Source organism: Planococcus citri, chromosome 5 (genome assembly GCF_950023065.1).
Source record: "Planococcus citri chromosome 5, ihPlaCitr1.1, whole genome shotgun sequence".
In the NCBI taxonomy this organism is placed as follows: domain Eukaryota; kingdom Metazoa; phylum Arthropoda; class Insecta; order Hemiptera; family Pseudococcidae; genus Planococcus; species Planococcus citri.
Genome location: NC_088681.1, coordinates 63,388,446 through 63,406,504, shown reverse-complemented (window position 1 = coordinate 63,406,504; position 18,059 = coordinate 63,388,446). Strand labels below are relative to the sequence as shown.

At 33.0% G+C, this 18,059-nt stretch overlaps 2 protein-coding genes across 2 annotated transcripts; both read left to right on the top strand.

The window, feature by feature from the left end:
- The first annotated feature begins 323 nt into the window (after nucleotides 1–323).
- On the top strand, nucleotides 324–2,603 carry LOC135846627 (uncharacterized). Its single transcript, XM_065365829.1, has 3 exons — nucleotides 324–629; nucleotides 701–1,902; nucleotides 2,437–2,603. Exons 2-3 carry the CDS (start codon nucleotides 701–703, stop codon nucleotides 2,477–2,479), a joined length of 1,245 nt encoding a protein of 414 aa, XP_065221901.1. The 5' UTR covers nucleotides 324–629; the 3' UTR covers nucleotides 2,480–2,603.
- A 132-nt stretch (nucleotides 2,604–2,735) lies between these two features.
- LOC135846628 (uncharacterized) lies at nucleotides 2,736–13,728 on the top strand. Its single transcript, XM_065365830.1, has 2 exons — nucleotides 2,736–9,496; nucleotides 13,514–13,728. Exons 1-2 carry the CDS (start codon nucleotides 8,284–8,286, stop codon nucleotides 13,534–13,536), a joined length of 1,236 nt encoding a protein of 411 aa, XP_065221902.1. The 5' UTR covers nucleotides 2,736–8,283; the 3' UTR covers nucleotides 13,537–13,728.
- Nucleotides 13,729–18,059: the final 4,331 nt, after the last annotated feature.

Here is an 18,059-nt window from a genome sequence, read left to right as displayed (position 1 = left end):
TCGACCCCAAAATTGGATCATGATTTTTGAGATTTTTGATAAAGTTCATCATGCGACCCATCAAAATGAGTTAAAACTTTGACATAAAATTAAATATGTCCATCGAAACTTTTCTTGAGCACTGCGACTTTGAGCAATGGTCTGACTCTGATCAACCCATGCACCAAAAGTTGAATAAATTGTTCATCTCTTCGCAGACTGACGTTCTAACTGAGTTCAACCTTGAACTTGCTTTATCTCATATGTATGTAGTTACAAAACAAACGTGTAATAATCTAATTACCTACCTACGTTAGATACGACACGAGCATTTTAAATTTGGGCACTCCACTTCCACACTGTTTTGGATCGACAGGAACATCCAATTTACATGTAATTGCACAAAGTTACACGAGTATGTACATCATGAGATAAGTAACAATAAATTTTAACATCATTCGCGATAAAAAACATCATATTGTCGAACCGCTCAAGTGAACTGTGTTGCCCTAATTCTCGAATATAATACTTTAATATCAACATTAATAATACGATAGTGATATTTTACGTTTACAATTTTTTTCAAGTACAAATTTGTTGCTAAAATCTACAGTGTTTACATTTTTCATCCAAACCTACCGCCTCAAAAAGTAAGTATTCTTAAACAAAATCTAACTAAAAAATTACCCCATTCTAACAAAATTTTCGCCTTCGTGCACAGATGAACATCATCAACGACGACGTTCTGCACTCCATATTAACCTCTAAACACGATGGAAACCTGAGCTCATTTCGTATACTCGACTGGCACATCAACGACAACATCCTAAAAGCTGGCAGCAACTACTGTACTCAAGTTTCTCAACTCAGCGTTCGCTACCAACCTCAAACACAGCAAGATGAAAGTTCAACTCTCGAGGGTATCTTCTTTCTCAAAGTTCCAGCCAATGCTCCTCTATACGAGGTGGTCAAAGAATGGGGCAGCTACGACAACGAGGTCGCCATGTACACCCAAGTTCTCCCTCAAATGTTGGCCATCGATGACGAGTGCTTCTCTCCGAGACAATACTACTCAGACGACGAAAAATCTCTCGTGTTAGAAGACCTATCTCAATCCAGGTTCAGATGCGCCGATCGAGTCGAACAGCTCAACATCGAGCACTGTTTTTACGCCCTTCGATGTCTGGCTAAATTTCACGCATTATCTGTCAAACTGGAGACCACCGCTAGTCTACCAGAATTGGTGAAACGCGACCCTTACACGGGTCCTGATGGGGGATGGTCAGAGGACAGCATCGCCTCTGTCAGTTCACAGATTCCCGTATACCTTGATAGCTTATCTCAAAATCTCAAAGACCAATATCCCGACATGGTAGCTTATTTTCAAACCCTATCGTCTCCTGAATCCTTGACCGATTTCGCGACCCAGATGTCAACCAGCCAATTCAATGTTTTAAATCACGGTGATTTTTGGACCAATAACATAATGTTCAAGTACGATAAATACGGTACGGTTGAACAAGTCAAACTGATCGATTTTCAACTCACTTTGTGGAAAAGCCCGGTCTACGATTTGATCTATTTTATCATCACCAGCGTAAAGTTCGAATTGTACCTTAAGTATTTTCCTTTGTTGATGAGAATCTATCTGAATACGTTGAACAGAGTGCTCGGTCAATTCAACTGTCCAACTTATCAGATGAACAGTCTTTTGAAAGATTTTGACGATATGTTTCCATTTGCGATAATTGTGCTAATCAGTGTGCTACCTATAATCATATCTGATCCAGATGATCCGCTGGATACTAAAGAAATGAGTAAAGATGATAAATTTGAAATCGACGGTATGGCTAAGGCGTATAAACAAAAGCATTTTCAAGAAATTTCAGCTAAATGGTTCGAGCATTTCGCTAAAAAAGGTACCTATACTTATTTATTTAAAATTAAATTATGGATATGTTCAGGCCTTTTTTTGTGTTTTCTTCCTGGGGGGGGCTCCTTAATTTTCATACCCCCCTGCTTCTGTGTTTTTAGAAAATTGTCACTTTTTTTGCTCTTCAAGTAATAATGTTCCATAATTCAAAAATTTTAGTGGGGCAACTTTGATAGATTTTGTATTAGGATAATTTTGAGTTAAAAAAAATTAAAAATTCTCGAAAAATCATTTTTTTCATTTTTTAAAATTTGTTTAGTTTTTGTTGCAATTTTTTGATGTTTTCCAACTTCCCTTCGGGGGAACTACGCGTCTCTCACAAAAAAAAATCTGGCTATATATTCAGCCCTACAATATGTTCGAAAGTCGTACTCTGAGGTCACCTATCAGGCTATCACAATTATGATTGAATTTTCAACATCTTTTCAAAAATTATTACAAGCATTTTATACGAAGAAAAAAATGAAATATTGGAAGTAAATTAATACTTATCGGATATTTTTTTTTGTTGTTTTTCAAGGTACCATGCGTATTGATGAAGAAAACACTTCGATTACAACAGAATGATAGTACAACCACTAACCAGTGATGTGATGAATGAAAATTCTACTCAGTAAAAAGACCATGGGTATTGCCTGTGTTATTATTATGTTGATTTATGATAACGAATAATAAACTAAAATTTCTCAATTTTTCAGTTTTTCGAATCTAGTACATAGGTCGAAACTTCAGGAGCAAAAATCGATCAAAATGCTGGAGGAGTAATGTTTAAATCTTTCCCCTCAAATTTATCATAACATTAGGAGAAATTTTTTAGAAATTAAAATTACCAAAATAAGGGAAGAATAAGTGGAAAATTCAACTATTTTTTATTTAAAATATATTATAAAAAAACAAGCCATTTTTTCAGAACGGTGTTCTCAAAATTTTTGTTTCATGATCAAAAAATAGAGAAAAAAAACAAAAACAGAACAATTTCACAAATTTTGATTTTATTGATTTTTTTCACTACTTAAGAAAGCATTTCAATTTTTTTTTCAATTCAAAATTTTCAGATGTTTGCATCTTCCCTCCCAAAATCATCACATGAGAAAAAATTTTTAGAAGTTCAAATTCTCAAAATAAGGAAGAATAAATGAAAATTCAAAAATGTTTGATTTAAAATACATATGAAAAACCAGTCTTTTTCTCAAAAATACCTCAATCAATATTTTTCAGAAATAGGAGTCTCAAAATTTTAGTTCCATGATAATTAAAAAATGGAAAAAAGTGAGTGCAAAAAAATTTATGAGTTGGAAAACAGGAAGAAAAATCTGTTTAAAAGACAAATATTTGTGTAGAATTGAGATCACAGGGTGGCTGACCGACAACCGTCCAGCTAATCTTGTTTTTGTTCACCATTTTTACATAAAAAGAATTTGAAAAATTTTCATATTTATTTTTCTTTTGTTAAAAATTTGAGTCCCTCCTTCACTTCTCAAAAACCAAAATACTTGAAAAAAGTCTTTTTGAAAGTTCTGTTTGTTTCCCCTAAATTTTCATGTTGTCCTGTTTCCCTAAAAGTTTGTACATTTTCCACTCTTTTGATACCCATTTTGATTTTCGAACATTTTTCATCTCGAATCTTACACAATTGAAAGAAAAAACTCTGAAAAAGTTGTAACCCCCTCAGGAATATTCACTTTAAAAAATTTTTATCAGAAAAAATTTCAACTTTCCCTCTCCTTCCTAAAACATTAAAATATTTGAAAAAAGTTCTTCTGAAAGTTCTGCTTTATTCGCCATTTTCATGTTCTCCTGCCTTGACAGTTTGTACATTCTCAATTTTTTTTAAATTTTGAGTTTCGAAATAATTTTATCTTTAATGATATAGATTTGAAAAAAAAATGTGAACAAATTTTGCCCCCCCCCCCTCATTCTTATTTAAAAATTGTTTTGGTTTTCCATTTTTCAAATTAACCTTCGAATTTTTTTTTTTCATTTTCTCCTTTTTGAATATTATTCTTTTTTCTATGGGGATGTAGAATTAAAAGAAATCAACTTACAATCCAACCCCTCCCCCCAAAAAAAATTCGAAAAAATTGGTTCAAAATATTTCCTTGAATAATGAAAAAAATCTGAAAAAATGTTAGTATCGCATTCGCATATTATATTGGTTAAACACATTGTATTTAAGACCATTTCAGCTCAAAGTTTGAAAAAATTGACTTTAGAACTTTTTTCAGGGGGTTCTCAAAGTTCGCCATCCCCGAAAGTGATCTGCAAAGATGAAGTCAAAAATTGACTCGAAATAAAAATTCAAGCGTGCCAGTCGATTAAGAAGTAAAATGCAACATCTTTGCCGCAAATCGGACCTCGATAGCTTTTCATGGTTTCCCAAAATGTGGACCTCAAAAAAAAGTCAAAAATTGAATTTTTCGATATGAGCCAAGTTATTGAGGGATTTGCAAATGATATCAATTGACCTTACTACTAGTAGCAATAAACCATGAAAAGGGCATTAGCGGGGCTCGACGGGAAGGGTCAAAAAAGGGGGTTCCAAAATTTTCAAAAATAGAAATACCCTCACCACAACCCCCAAAAAGGTCAAAAATGAAAAAAGCGTTACGAGCTGCATTGCTTACCCTTAAAGCAACATATATTCGCTACTTTTAATTTTTTACATTTTCGAGCAGTGGTTATAAAATTTTTTGAAATTTTTGACTTTGGGGCCACCCCACAGCCACCCTATGGGTTCCCCTGGGAAAATATCACCTGATATTAATAATAGGGAACATCCCCTATAAGAAAAGGCCATTCAAGTCTCGAAGTAGCGAGGGGCACGAAAATGGCCATAATGACCCTCCTTCTTTTCTATTTTTTTGATATTTTGGGTTTTGGAAAAAATTTTCATCTCGAATCTTACAGAATTGAAAGAAAAAACTCTGAAAAAGTTGTAACATCCTCAGGAATATTCACTTGAAAAATTTTCAATCAGAAAAAATTTCCACCCTCCCACCCCCCCCCCCCCCCCCAAAAAAATTACCAAAATAGATCTTCTGAAAGTTCTGCTTTTTTCATGTCATCCTGCTTATTTGACAGTTTGTATATTTTCCATTTTATCAAAATTTTGACTTTCTAAACAATTCGATTTTCAATGATATAGATTTTAAAAGAAAATGTGAACAAATTTTGGCACCCCCCCCCCCCATTTTTATTTAAAAATTGTTTTGGTTTTCCATTTTTCAAATTGACCTTCGACATTTTTTATTTCGGAATAATGTTCTTCTTTCTTTGGGAATGTAGAATTGAAAGAAAAACAATTTACAGAAGTTCCAACCCCCCCCCCTTCCCAAAAAAATCGAAATAAAAAAATTAGTTCAAAACATTTTTTTTGAATAATGAAAAAAATCTGAAAAAATGTTGTCATCACCCCTCCCCTTCAAAAAAAATGGTAGATATCAATTCTTTTCACTACTTTAAGAAAGCATTTAAATTTTTTTTCAATTCAAAATTTTCAGATGTTTACACCTTCCCTCTAAAATTTATCATCACTTGAGAGAAAAAATTCTCAAAATACTTAAGTAAGAGATGAATAAATAGAAAATTCAAAAATGTTTGATTTAAAATATGAAAAAACCAGTCATTTTCTCAAAAATAACTCCAACTTTTTCAGAAAAAGGAGTCTCAACATGGAAAAAAGTGAGTGCAAAAAAATTTGTGAGTTGGAAAACTGGAAGAAAAATTTCTGTAATTCTGTAAAAGACGAATATTTGTGTAGAATTGAGATCACAGGGTGGTTGACTGTCCTGCTAATACGGCTTTTGTTCACCATTTTAAAATAAAACTTGAAAAATTTTTACTTATTTTCCCTTTTTTAAAAATTCTAGTCCCTCCTTCACTTCTCAAAAACCAAAATACACTTGAAAAAAGTCCTTTCGAATGTTCTGTTTGTTTCCCCTAACATTTTCATGTTGTCCTGCTTCTCTGACAGTTTGTGTAAATTTCCTAATTTTTTTTGATATTTTGATTTTCGAAAAATTTTCTTCTCGAATCTTACACAATTGAAAGAAAAAACTCTGAAAAAGTTGTAACCCCCTCAGAAATATTCACTTTAAAAATTTATTATGTATCAGAAAAAAAATTCGACCCCCCCCTCCCCCTCCTAAAACACCAAAATATTTGAAAGAAGTTCTTCCGAAAGTTCTGCTCTATCCCATATTTTCATGTTGTCCTGCTTGTTTGACAGTTTGTACATATTTCATTCTTTCAAAATTTTGAATTTCGAAATAATTTGATCTTCAATGATATAAATTTGAAAAAAAATGTGAACAAGTTTTGGCACCCCCCCCCCTTCCACTACCCTTCATCCTTATTTAAAAATCGTATTGAGTTTTCATTTTTAAAATTAACCTTCGATTTTTTTTTTTTTCATTTTCTCCAATTATGTGTTCTTTTTTCTTTGGGGATGTAGAATTAAAAGAAATCAACTTACAAAAGTTCCAATCCCCCCTCCAAAATTGAAATAAAAAAATTAGGTCAAAACAATATAGTACAACTTGAAGAAAATGCACTGTTATTTCATCTTTTAAATCAAATTTTTCAATGTTCCATTTCTCTCCTTCTTATTATAGAAATTTGAATAATTTTGAAAAAAAAATGGAAATTGGGAGACAGATCTCAAAGTTTTGAAATAAAAAAATTAGTTCAAAATATTTCCTTGGATGTGAAAAAAATGTTTTCATCACATCCCCCCTCTAAAATTTGCCAATTTGCCCATTTCAAATCACCCAAAATCGCCCAAACCACAACTTTGGCTACTAAGTATTCGACGATTTTATTTTTTCACGTCTTTTTTTGAAAATTCTGAAAGAGTTGGGTCATATTTAGTGATAATTAGGTTGTGCATATTTGTTCGAGCTAATAAAAAAAGAACCATTGTCCAAAACAAAACAATAAAAAGTTTTCAGAGCATAAAAAAATGTATTTTTTAGGATTTTTTTTTGCAAATTTCGAATTACCCGCATCGTCCAAAGATTATTTTTCAAGCGATTATGACAATTTCAGATCCCCTAGTATGGCAACACTATATTAGATCATCAAAAAAAAGGAAATGATCAGATTTTTCTTTGTTTTGATACTGAATTTATCGACTTTGATCAAAAATTTGAAAAATAAGGCCAAAAAATTAAACAAAAAGAACACGCAAAAATACCCAATCACTCAAAATTTCAATCCGTTTAGTCCATTTTTTTTTAATACCTCTCCCCTCACTCTAATTCAATTTGAATCAATTTCGGATCATTCAGATGGAGCAGTTTTAAAACCTCGAGCATATTTTTAAAAATCACAATTCTTGCAAAATTTTACGACTCAAGTCAACAATTACGAAACGCCAGAAACACTCAACTGCGCAGAAATGAGAGGAAATGGTGGTTAGAAGCATCTGAAAAAATGATGAAAATTCGAGGTTAATATGCCAATTTGGAATTCGGGGATCGAAATTCGGGCCTTACGCCCCAGGATCTGAAAATTCAGCGATTAAATTCAACGCACTTACTTACTTATTCTTTCAAGTGTATGGTATGGATTCATTGAGTGCACATTCTGCGAGTATTAAATGCTACGTCGAAAATTCACACTCACCTGAAACATAAAAATGAAATAAAATGTTGATAAGTTGATTCAACGACAAAATAAAAAAGAAAAAAAGAACGAAAAAATGGATATTCTCCCCCTTCTCTTATCAGGTTTCCAGACACTCAGAAAAAAAATTGAAGACGTACAAAAATGAAGAAGAAAAATTTGAAATTCAACCAAACGATCATTTTTTCCAATTTGGAATTCCCTTTCGAATAATTTCGTTCTTGATAGTGGAGAACCACGCCTGCAGACTCGCTTTCGACCAGATTACAATACGAAAGCTGAAGAAATTGCCTATCTTTCGCAGACTGGCGCAGAACTACACACAAGTGCACTATTTTGTCACAAAATCACTCGTAATCAGTATAAATTTGATTCACATTCACACTGTTGCTAGTGTTGCTCTGAAGACTCATCTAATACTTGGTCTCTGTTCATCATTTTTGCCATTACTTAATGATTTCACGTCACGTAGGTATTAGGTAAGTACATGAGCGCAAAATGAAATGACTAAAAATGAATCAATGTCATCGAAGATAAAAAAAATTCATGATATCGCAGAATCGTTCATTTGACTCCATTACAGATAGTAGTGCTTCTGCTTATCGAATGTTGACAATTTTTTTCTCTAAACGTGAATAGAAAGTAATTTCGGTTTGGCTAAAACCATCACAAATTTTTAAAAGTAAGTTTTTTTCGAATATTTTCCATTTTTTTCGATTATTTGAGTCTTATTATTTGACTCAAAGATGAACTTCATAAACGACGCCGTGCTACGCTCCATATTAACCTCCAAACATCACGAGAACGTCTCCTCAAAATCGATTCGTATACTCGATTGGCAAATCGACGACAGCATCGTAAAAGCTGGAAGCAACTTTTCGACTCAAGTATCTCGTCTAACTATTCGCTACTTGGAAAATCCTCAAACTGAAGAACATCACGACGACATCGCTCCTCGAAAAGAACACTTCTTCCTCAAGGTACCAGTCAACGCTCCACTCTACGAATTACACAAACAATTGGGCAGCTACGACAAAGAGGTAGCAATATACACCGAAGTACTCCCTCAAATGTACATCGTCGTTGACGAGTACTTCTCACCGAGACAATACTACTCAGACGATGAAAAATCTCTAGTATTAGAAGATCTATCCCAATCCGGGTACAGATGCGCCGATCGACTGGAACAGCTCGATATCGAGCACTGTTTTCACGCTCTTCGATGCCTCGCCAAATTCCACGCATTATCCGTCAAAGTGGAGTCAACCGTCGGTCTACCAGAATCGGTAAAACGGGACCATTTCCTACACCCAGAGGGATGGTCTGCTGACACTGGTGCCGCGATCAAGTTACAGATACCCATATTTATCGATAGTCTTCCATCCGATCTGAAAGATCAATACCCCAAAATGATCGACTATTTTCAAAAATTATCGTCTCTCGAAGCTGTAACAAGCATGCAGGAACAGCTGATGGCTAACGAGTTCAAAGTTTTGAATCACGGTGATTTCTGGACCAATAACATAATGTTCAAGTACGACAAATGCGATACGATTAAGGAAGTTAAATTGATCGATTTTCAAATGACTACGTGGTCGAGTCCGGCCAGAGATTTGATTTATTTCGCCATCACCAGTATCAAATTCCAAGTGTACCGAAAATATTTCCCCCTGTTGTTGAAAATTTATCTGGATACGTTGAACAGAATACTCGGTCTGTTGAATTGTCCAACTTACAATATGAGCAGTCTGCTCGACGATATAGATATTATGTTTCCGTTCGCGTCGATCACATTATGCAGCATGCTGCCTATAATCATATCAGATCCGGATGATCCGATCAACACCGAAGAAATGAGCAAAGATGATAAAATCGAAATCCACGGTATGGCCAAGGGCTATAAACAGAAACCTTTCCGGGTTATTTCAGCCAAGTGGTTCGAGCATTTCGCCCAGAAAGGTATGTAAGCAACAGTATAGCAAATTAGACTAGCTAATAATCATTTGATGAGCCCTTTTTCAATTTTAAAATGAATACATAAAAGTGATCAGATGAAAAAACAATAATTTTCAGAATGACTAACCATAAAATTCGTATTTTTCATAAAGGAAAAAAATATCGCTTGCAGCAGAATTTTTCGAAATATTTTTCTAAATAAAACGATAATGCATACCAATGACGCGTTTCAACCTATGATCAAAGTTCTACTGATTACGATAACTTGAAATACCTATGTACGCAAAAATAGTGACTAATTGTTCTCCCTTCTATTTTTAAAAATTATGCGAGAGCGAGATGTTCAAAAAAGCTCATTTAAGTACATAGTAGTCTAAAAAGCAGATTTACAGAGTTATGGCTACTCATTCACTCATAACGAGATTTCAGGGTAATATTTTGAAAACATTTCCGTCCAAAAAAAGACTCACGCATTAAGCGTGAGAAGACCGACTTTTCTTCAAATACAAATTTTTTACGAACAAATTGTGTCACTTTTTTTGAAACATTTGTGTAACATATTGATCTGTTTACAATCGAATCGAATCATTTACGAACGATTGGTGATTGAATAAATTGATTGATTTCTTGGTGAATCATTCGCAAACGAAAACGGATCAATTAATTTACGATTGATTCGGTTTTTGTGAAACTATTGTGGTATAGGAATTGATCTGTTTTCAAGGGAAGTGAATCGAATCGAATCGAATCGAATCATTCACAACCGATTGGCGATTGGACAAATTGAGTCGGCGAATCATTCGCGAACAAATTGAATTTTTGAATGTGAATCATTCGCAAACGAATTGCATTTTTTTTAGTAAATCATTCGCGAACGAATTGAATTTTCTATGAATCATTCGCGAACGAATTGAATAATTTTTGGTGAATCATTCGCGAACGAATTGAATTTTTTAGTGAATCATTCGCGAACGAATTAAATAATTTTTGGTGAATCATTCGCGAACAAATTGAATAATTTTTGATGAATCATTCGCGAACAAATTGAATTTTTTTAATGTGAATCATTCGCGAACGAATTGAATAATGTTCAGTTAATCATTCGTGAACGAATTGAATTTTCTTTAGTGAATCATTCGCAAACGAATTGAATAATTTTTGGTGAACCATTCGAGAACGAATTGAATAATTTTTGATGCATCATTCGCGAACGAATTGCACTTTTTAAAATTGAATCATTCGCGAACAAATTGAATAATTTTTGGTGAATTATTCGCGAACGAATTGAATTTTTTTAGTGGAATCATTCGCAAAAGAATTGAATTCTTAAGTGAATCATTCGCGAACGAATTGATTCGTATAAGTGACTCGTTCACGAACTAATCGATTCATTTAATCAATTTTTGGTAAATCATTCGCAAATGAATTGATTCGTATAACTTATCAGTGACTCGTTCACGAACGAATCGATTTATTTACTTAATTTTTGGTGAATCATTCACAATTGAATTCAATAATTTTTAGCGAATCATTCACGAACGAATCGATTCATTTACTTAATTTTTGGTGAATCATTCACATTCGAATTGAATAATTTTTGGTGAATCATTCGCGAACAAATTGAATAATTTTTGATGAATCATTCGCGAACGAATTGAATTTTTTAAAAATGAATCATTCGCGAACAAATTGAATAATTTTTGGTGAATCATTCACAATCGAATTGAATAATTTTTAGCGAATCATTCACGAACGAATCGATTCATTTACTTAATTTTTGGTGAATCATTCACGTTCGAATTGAATGATTTTTGGTGAATCATTCGCGAACGAATTAAATATTTTTTATTGAATCATTCGCGAACAAATTGAATAATTTTTGATGAATCATTCGCGAACGAATGGAATTGTTTAAAGTGAATCGTTCGCAAACGAATTGAATTCTCAAGTGAATCATTCGCGAACGAATTGATTCGTATAAGTGACTCGTTCACGAACCAATCAATTCATTCAATTAATTTTTGGTGAATCATTCGCGAATAAATTGATTCGTAGGTATAACTTATAAGTGACTCGTTCACGAACGAATCGATTTACTTACTCAATTTTTGGTGAATCATTCACAATTGATTTGAATAATTTTTAGCAAATCATTCCCAAACGAATCGATTCATTTACTTAATTTTTGGTGAATCATTCACGTTCGAATTGAATAATTTTTGGTGAATCATTCGCGAACGAATTAAATATTTTTTAGTGAATCATTCGCGAACAAATTGAATAATTTTTGATGAATCCTTCGCAAACGAATTGAATTCATGAATTGTTTAAAGTGAATCATTCGCGAACAAATTGAATAATTTTTGGTGAATCATTCACAATCGAATTGAATAATTTTTAGCGAATCATTCACGAACGAATCGATTCATTTACTTAATTTTTGGTGAATCATTCACGTTCGAATTGAATAATTTTTGGTGAATCATTCGCGAACAAACTGAATATTTTTTAGTGAATCATTCGCGAACGAATTGAATTGTTTAAAGTGAATCATTCGCGAACGAATTGAATTTTTTAAAAATGAATCATTCGCGAACAAATTGAATAATTTTTGGTGAATCATTCACAATTGAATTGAATAATTTTTAGCGAATCATTCACGAACGATTCGATTCATCTACTTAATTTTTGGTGAATCATTCACAATCGAATTGAATAATTTTAAGCGAATCATTCACGAACGAATCGATTCATTTACTTAATTTTTGGTGAATCATTCGCGAACGAATTGAATAATTTTTGGTGAATCATTCGCGAACGAATTGAATATTTTTTGGCGAATCGTTCTCGAACCAATTGATTTATAAATTGAAGAATTGATTAATTCGTTCGCGAATGGTTCTTTCAAAAAATGAATCAATTCGTTCATGAATGATTCCCTTAAATGAATAAATTACTCTAACAAACAGTTCACTCAGAATTGAATCAATTTATACGTAAACAATTTGCTTGAAAACAGATCCAATTGTTAATAAATAGAAAGCTGCGAGCTTTTGGACGGTGGTAATTAAATTTCACCAAAATTTCATTACTTTTTGGCAACTTTCAGTAAGTTTAACGCATTTTTGAGTTTTTTTTTTCAGTCGTTTCAATAAGTTTTTAACAGAATGTTATTATGAAATTTTTACCTGTTTTTGTAAAAATTCGCTGAAATTTCTTCAATTTTTTTTTTTAGTGATTAAATGTTTTTTTGGTATGATTTAATGTCATTTATAAACATAATTTTGACACTTTTTACAGCACCTTTTATTAAATTATACTGAAATTTCATCAGTTTCTGCCGGTTTGTTGTGTTTTTAATAATAATTTATAACCATTTATGCTTTGGACAACTTTTGATAGATTTTTGTTCAATTTTATTGAAATTTTATCATATGATTTTTATGCTTTATTCAACTTCAATTTTTGGCAATTTTAAATTACGATCATCTGACTATTTTATCAAAAAACTACCTACTCCCTGAGATTACAATTTTTCGGCAATTCACCAAAAATTGACACTCTTCAATAATTTCGATAAAAAACGGGAATTTTTCGACAATTTTAGCCAAACTAGGATTTTTTGAGCAATCTTGGCAAGAACACAACTGTTTGACATTTTTGGCAAAAGTTGGCCCCTTTTGACAATTTTACCAGAAATGGACACTTTTTGAAAATTTTTACAAAAATGGACACTTTTTAACAATTGTGCCAAAAATGTACATTTTTCTTGACTATTTGGCCAAAAATTTACGCTTTTTGACATCCCCCCCCCAATGGACACTTTTTGACAACTTTTTTCAAAAATTGTTATGGGCAAATTTGGACAAAAAAACACAAAAAACGGAACCTTATTTAACTAATTTGGCAAAAAACAGGACTTTCTGTACAATTTACACCAAATCAGGATTTATATAATTTGTAAGCACATTTGTAAATCTTATATGTAACTTTACTGATACTGATTCCATTTTTTTAAAGGTACTCTGCGCATCGACGAATAGAATACTCCAAAAATCACCTTATCAAAAGCAGATCGATGATACCATCGGAGTTCACCCACGTTTCCTTTCATAAAATTGATTGGTAAGATTGAAGTTGAACGCTATACTTACTCATAATTCACCTTTCGTATTTAAAAACCATACCTAACTATGTATTGACTAATTTTTAAAAATATATATTTCAAAACAAAATTGAAAGATTCAAATAAAACATCAACGGAATAAAAATGCAATTAATTTCACAAAAGTGTATTTTCCTCTTCTACTTTTTACTTTTTTTCTTCTTCTTAGCCAACTCGGGCCAGGGAAATCCTCGATTCTTGAGTAAATCTTGCACATTATGACAGGTATAATAAGCATTCATCATGGCGTGTTCGTTGAATATATCTACCAGATTCTTGGACCGAGCTTTGCCTTCTCGTTTCTGTATAACTTTTCCAGTTGGTTTTTTGGATTTCTTATTTTTATCCGAAGCAGACGTGTCATTCAGAGCTGGCTTCTGGTCAGCTTTATCAATACTAATGGATTTCTTTTTGCTGGTGCTCATGTTCGAGGAGAAGAAACTGAGTGATTTTTTACTGCAATAAAACACATTTATAAGCCTTCAACATACTATGTGGTGTTTGTCATTCATAAATTGATAAGAAACTAGATAATATTCTGCAAAAAAAAAAAAAGGAAACCGAAAAAAAATCAACAACCGAACGCCAATAATTTCAAAGGAGTACAAACCTTCATCAGGGAAAATATGCATTTCTGTTTACAAAATGCATCCAACTTCCAATGAAATCAGTCTATGGGAAAAGGCTACAAAACATCGATCTCTTCCAAAAGACCTTGTCACACAAAACCCATCACAATCCCTGTACAAAACGTGCCCATTGATGGTTCACTCTCACACGACGTAATTATGTATAATTTTCCATGGTAACTACCGTAAACAAATTACGATACGCGAAAGGCTTTCGTCCTCTTCGTCCTTACCTTACATAAAAACGCATTCCGCGATGAGTAGATACTATTATGGTCCAAAACACATATTATTGACTCGCGAATATCAAATTCTTTGCTTTCTTTTTCTAAATTTATTCCATCGCCATAGAAACGATAACTATGCGCGATTTTGGCATAAATCCAATATTTACTTGTTAGAGAGCACTCGCTCTAAAATAAAAAATGAAAAGAAAAAGCATCTATTAAAATATACTTATTTTCGTACCCGAACCCGCCACACCGGGGTTCTAGGAATCGCCCAATTTTGGAAATATATTCTTCTTTCAAAAATTAATAAAAAATCCAGATACTTCATAGGATGATTAAGTACATATCTTTTATTGTGATGATTTTTATTCGAAGAGTAGGTAATTATTAACGAGCTTTAATGAGAATGATCACATAGATGCGTGTCCAGTGAAATTATAATCCATTAGTATCGTACGAATGATATAAATGATAATTCTCGAAATTACTACGAAAACTTGTGGCATGGTTGGCGCGATGCCAGAAGCCGGAACGTGTCATCGACATACCATTTTATTGCATAGCGTAATAATTTGCCACCTCCATTTCATTGGGATTATAAAAATTCAATGAATCATTCAAACAAGCAACTCGAAATTCAAATTCGTTAATTTCATTCTAATTCGATACCTATTAAGATCATTTTTTAAAAAACGTTTACTGATGTCTTTTTGAATTAAAATTGTAATTTTTTGCTCAATATTTTTCCACTGAAAATTATTCGCGTCTGGTGACCGATCTGTCAAGGACTTTTTCACGATTTCTATTTAATTACAAAAACTTGCAAAATTTCAAAATTTGAAAAAAAAATTTAAAACATACATTTTTATGATAGACTTATTTGGAACTACATACAAATATAAACTTTTCATGAGGGGGGTCTGCAAAACCAGAATGAGGGGAAGAGGTAACAAGAGCCCAAAATTTCGGTCAAAATGTAAAATATCGTGTGACATATCGTTCCATACGTCTTCGAAAGCGCTGAGAATGTATATCAGATTATCAGTCCTTCATTTTTTCGTTTCGATCCCTTCAACGCCTCTTTGAAAATTGAAAAAATCTTGTAAAACGTGGTTTATTTGGTTTTTGAAGCATTTATGAATATCGACTTACAGGTATGTATTTTTGATTCTACGCCTCCAAGACCGCCATCGATTCCAAAAATTTTCTGAAAATTGAAAAAATCGCTATACTGTGGATCACTTACTGGAATTGCAACGTCGTTGCCCAGTGCCGGTTTTAAGGGGGCGGGATTTGGGTGATAATCCCCCCCCCCCAAGAGGCCAGTTTTTTGGAAAAAGTTTTGATGCTATAAAGTGGGAATTTTCCAAGCATTTTTGCGCTCTTGTTTCACTAAGATGGATGCCGATTACAAACCGATGTTCATTTTTTTTCATATTTTTTGAGAAGAAGAAGCCTTTTTTTTTCTTCTCAATCCCACATTATAGGTATATTCGTACACGATTTACTTTGAATAATACTTTTTAGGCAAATTTCAGTCACTGAGGTCCCTCCTTTTTAAAAATTAAATAAATAAATGACATATTTATTCAGTGGCGTGGCCAGGGAGTAAAGGGGGCCATTGTCCTCCTTTGCGGCCTTGCGAACGAAAATTTAAAATAAAACATGCAAAAGTAAACGTTTTTTTTTGTTGTTCGGACCCATTTTTTCTAAACATTTTCGCTCGAGCAGTAATTTACCTTCATTTTCATAATATAATCACCACACATCACGATAGGTTTTCAGAAAATGACTCCTAATTTCGATTTTTCATGCCTAAAAATCTGGTTTTGCCTCCTCCTTGAGGAAATTCTGACTATGCCACTAAATTAATATGATTTCTGCTCTCCGAGAAGCTTAATTTTACCCCCCCCCCCAACCGAAAAATGAGACGGCAAAATTTTTTGGTTCTGACCCAACTATCCCCCTCCAAGGAAAAATCCTGGCACCGGGTACTGTCGTTGCCTGATCATGATACACAACAAGATCAGAAAGTTTTTGCTAAAAATTCAACAAAATTGCATGAAAAAATGTATTAACATTAAAATTTACGAAATTTGGTCTTCAGAAGATATCTTTCCTTATTCAGCAACAAATTCACATTCAGCGGTCCCAAAAACCAAATAAACCAAGTGTTACGCGATTTTTTTCAAATTCTGGGAAACTTTTGGGGCCAGAGGGGGCGTTTAAGAGACTGAACTGAAGAAACAAGCTGATATTTGTACCTTATTCGGCGCTCCCAAAAGCGTATAAAATCATAGAATCATACAATTTTTTTTCAATTTTTGGAAAATTTTGAAGGAAAGAGGGGGAGGGGAGCGTTGGAGAGGTCGAATCAGAAAAATTAGTTGATATTCTTATTTGGCGCTTTCAAAAACGTATGAAACGATGTGTTACACGATATTTGACCTTTTTTTTTTACATTTTCGACCTGAATTTTGGGACTCTATATTCTCCTCCTCCCCCCCCCTGCTCTAGAAATACCCTCAAGAAATGTTCAGATTGGTAAATGCAAATAATAAAAAATGCAAGTGTGATTCTTTGATTTTTTTTTTAAATCGAAAGAAAAGCTTCAGCAGCTGAAAATTTGGGGTTATTGGGACCCGACATCCTCTTTTCAATGGTGCAAGAATCATTTGAAAACGGAACTTTCAAAAAAAGCTCAACTTTGGACTTTTGATATTTTTGACGAATGTTTTCAAAACTACTTCAGGACTTGTATGTATTTGTGCCATAAAATTGAGTTCAGAATTTCAGAGCTTGTACTCGATTTTTTCCAAAAAAAATGAACCAAAAGGACCGAAAGAGTGACGAAAAAGTCACCAGAAAAATTAAGAAAATTTACAAAATGTGAGCAAGGCGTTTAAATGTGAAAAAAATTATTAACAACAAAAAACTCAATCGAGTTTTTAACTATTTTAACGGATCGAAAAGCAGAACTTTTTTGAAAGTTGACAAAAAAGTGACACTTGGTTGCAATTTTTGTCAAAAAGGTTTAATTATTTCGTAACTTTTTATGGCTATTTTCAACAACAAAAAAAAAAATAACAATTCTGGGGAATTTTTGACATTTCTAGCCAACTTTTGACAAGATGTCGAGATTTAGGCAACGTACCTACGTTTGGGGAAAAAGGGGACTTTTTGAAATTTTTAGCACAAAAATGAGATTTATTGTTAATACTTGATAAAAAAAAGTGAAAGTTATGGGTATTTTTTGATAAAAAGCAAGACTGCCATAATTCAGCCAAATGCAAAACTTTTTGAAAAAAGGAGAAATTTTTTGTAATTTTGAAGACAAATGCAAGATTTTGTCAATTTTATAGCGAAAGGCAGGAATTTTTGGCAAAGGAGGAGTTGCGATAAGGCCATTTTTTGGCCCCACCTAGTTTTCGACTCGATCACTCTAAAAATGTTGTAATAAATGTCCGAAATACGAGTCCGTGTTTAGTTAACCCAAAATCACTGTTTTTTGGGCTCCAGGGGTTCCCAAAGTTGCGAATAAG

What these genes read in the sequence shown, in the direction of transcription:
- LOC135846628 (XM_065365830.1), top strand. Translation starts at nt 8,284, where the DNA reads ATGAACTTCATAAACGACGCCGTGCTACGCTCCATATTAACCTCCAAA. An exon ending in CGAGCATTTCGCCCAGAAAG is followed by an intron (nt 9,497 to 13,513) that starts GTATGTAAGCAA and finishes ATTTTTTTAAAG; the next exon opens with GTACTCTGCGCATCGACGAA.
- LOC135846627 (XM_065365829.1), top strand. Translation starts at nt 701, where the DNA reads ATGAACATCATCAACGACGACGTTCTGCACTCCATATTAACCTCTAAA. An exon ending in CATTTCGCTAAAAAAGGTAC is followed by an intron (nt 1,903 to 2,436) that starts CTATACTTATTT and finishes TTTTCAAGGTAC; the next exon opens with CATGCGTATTGATGAAGAAA.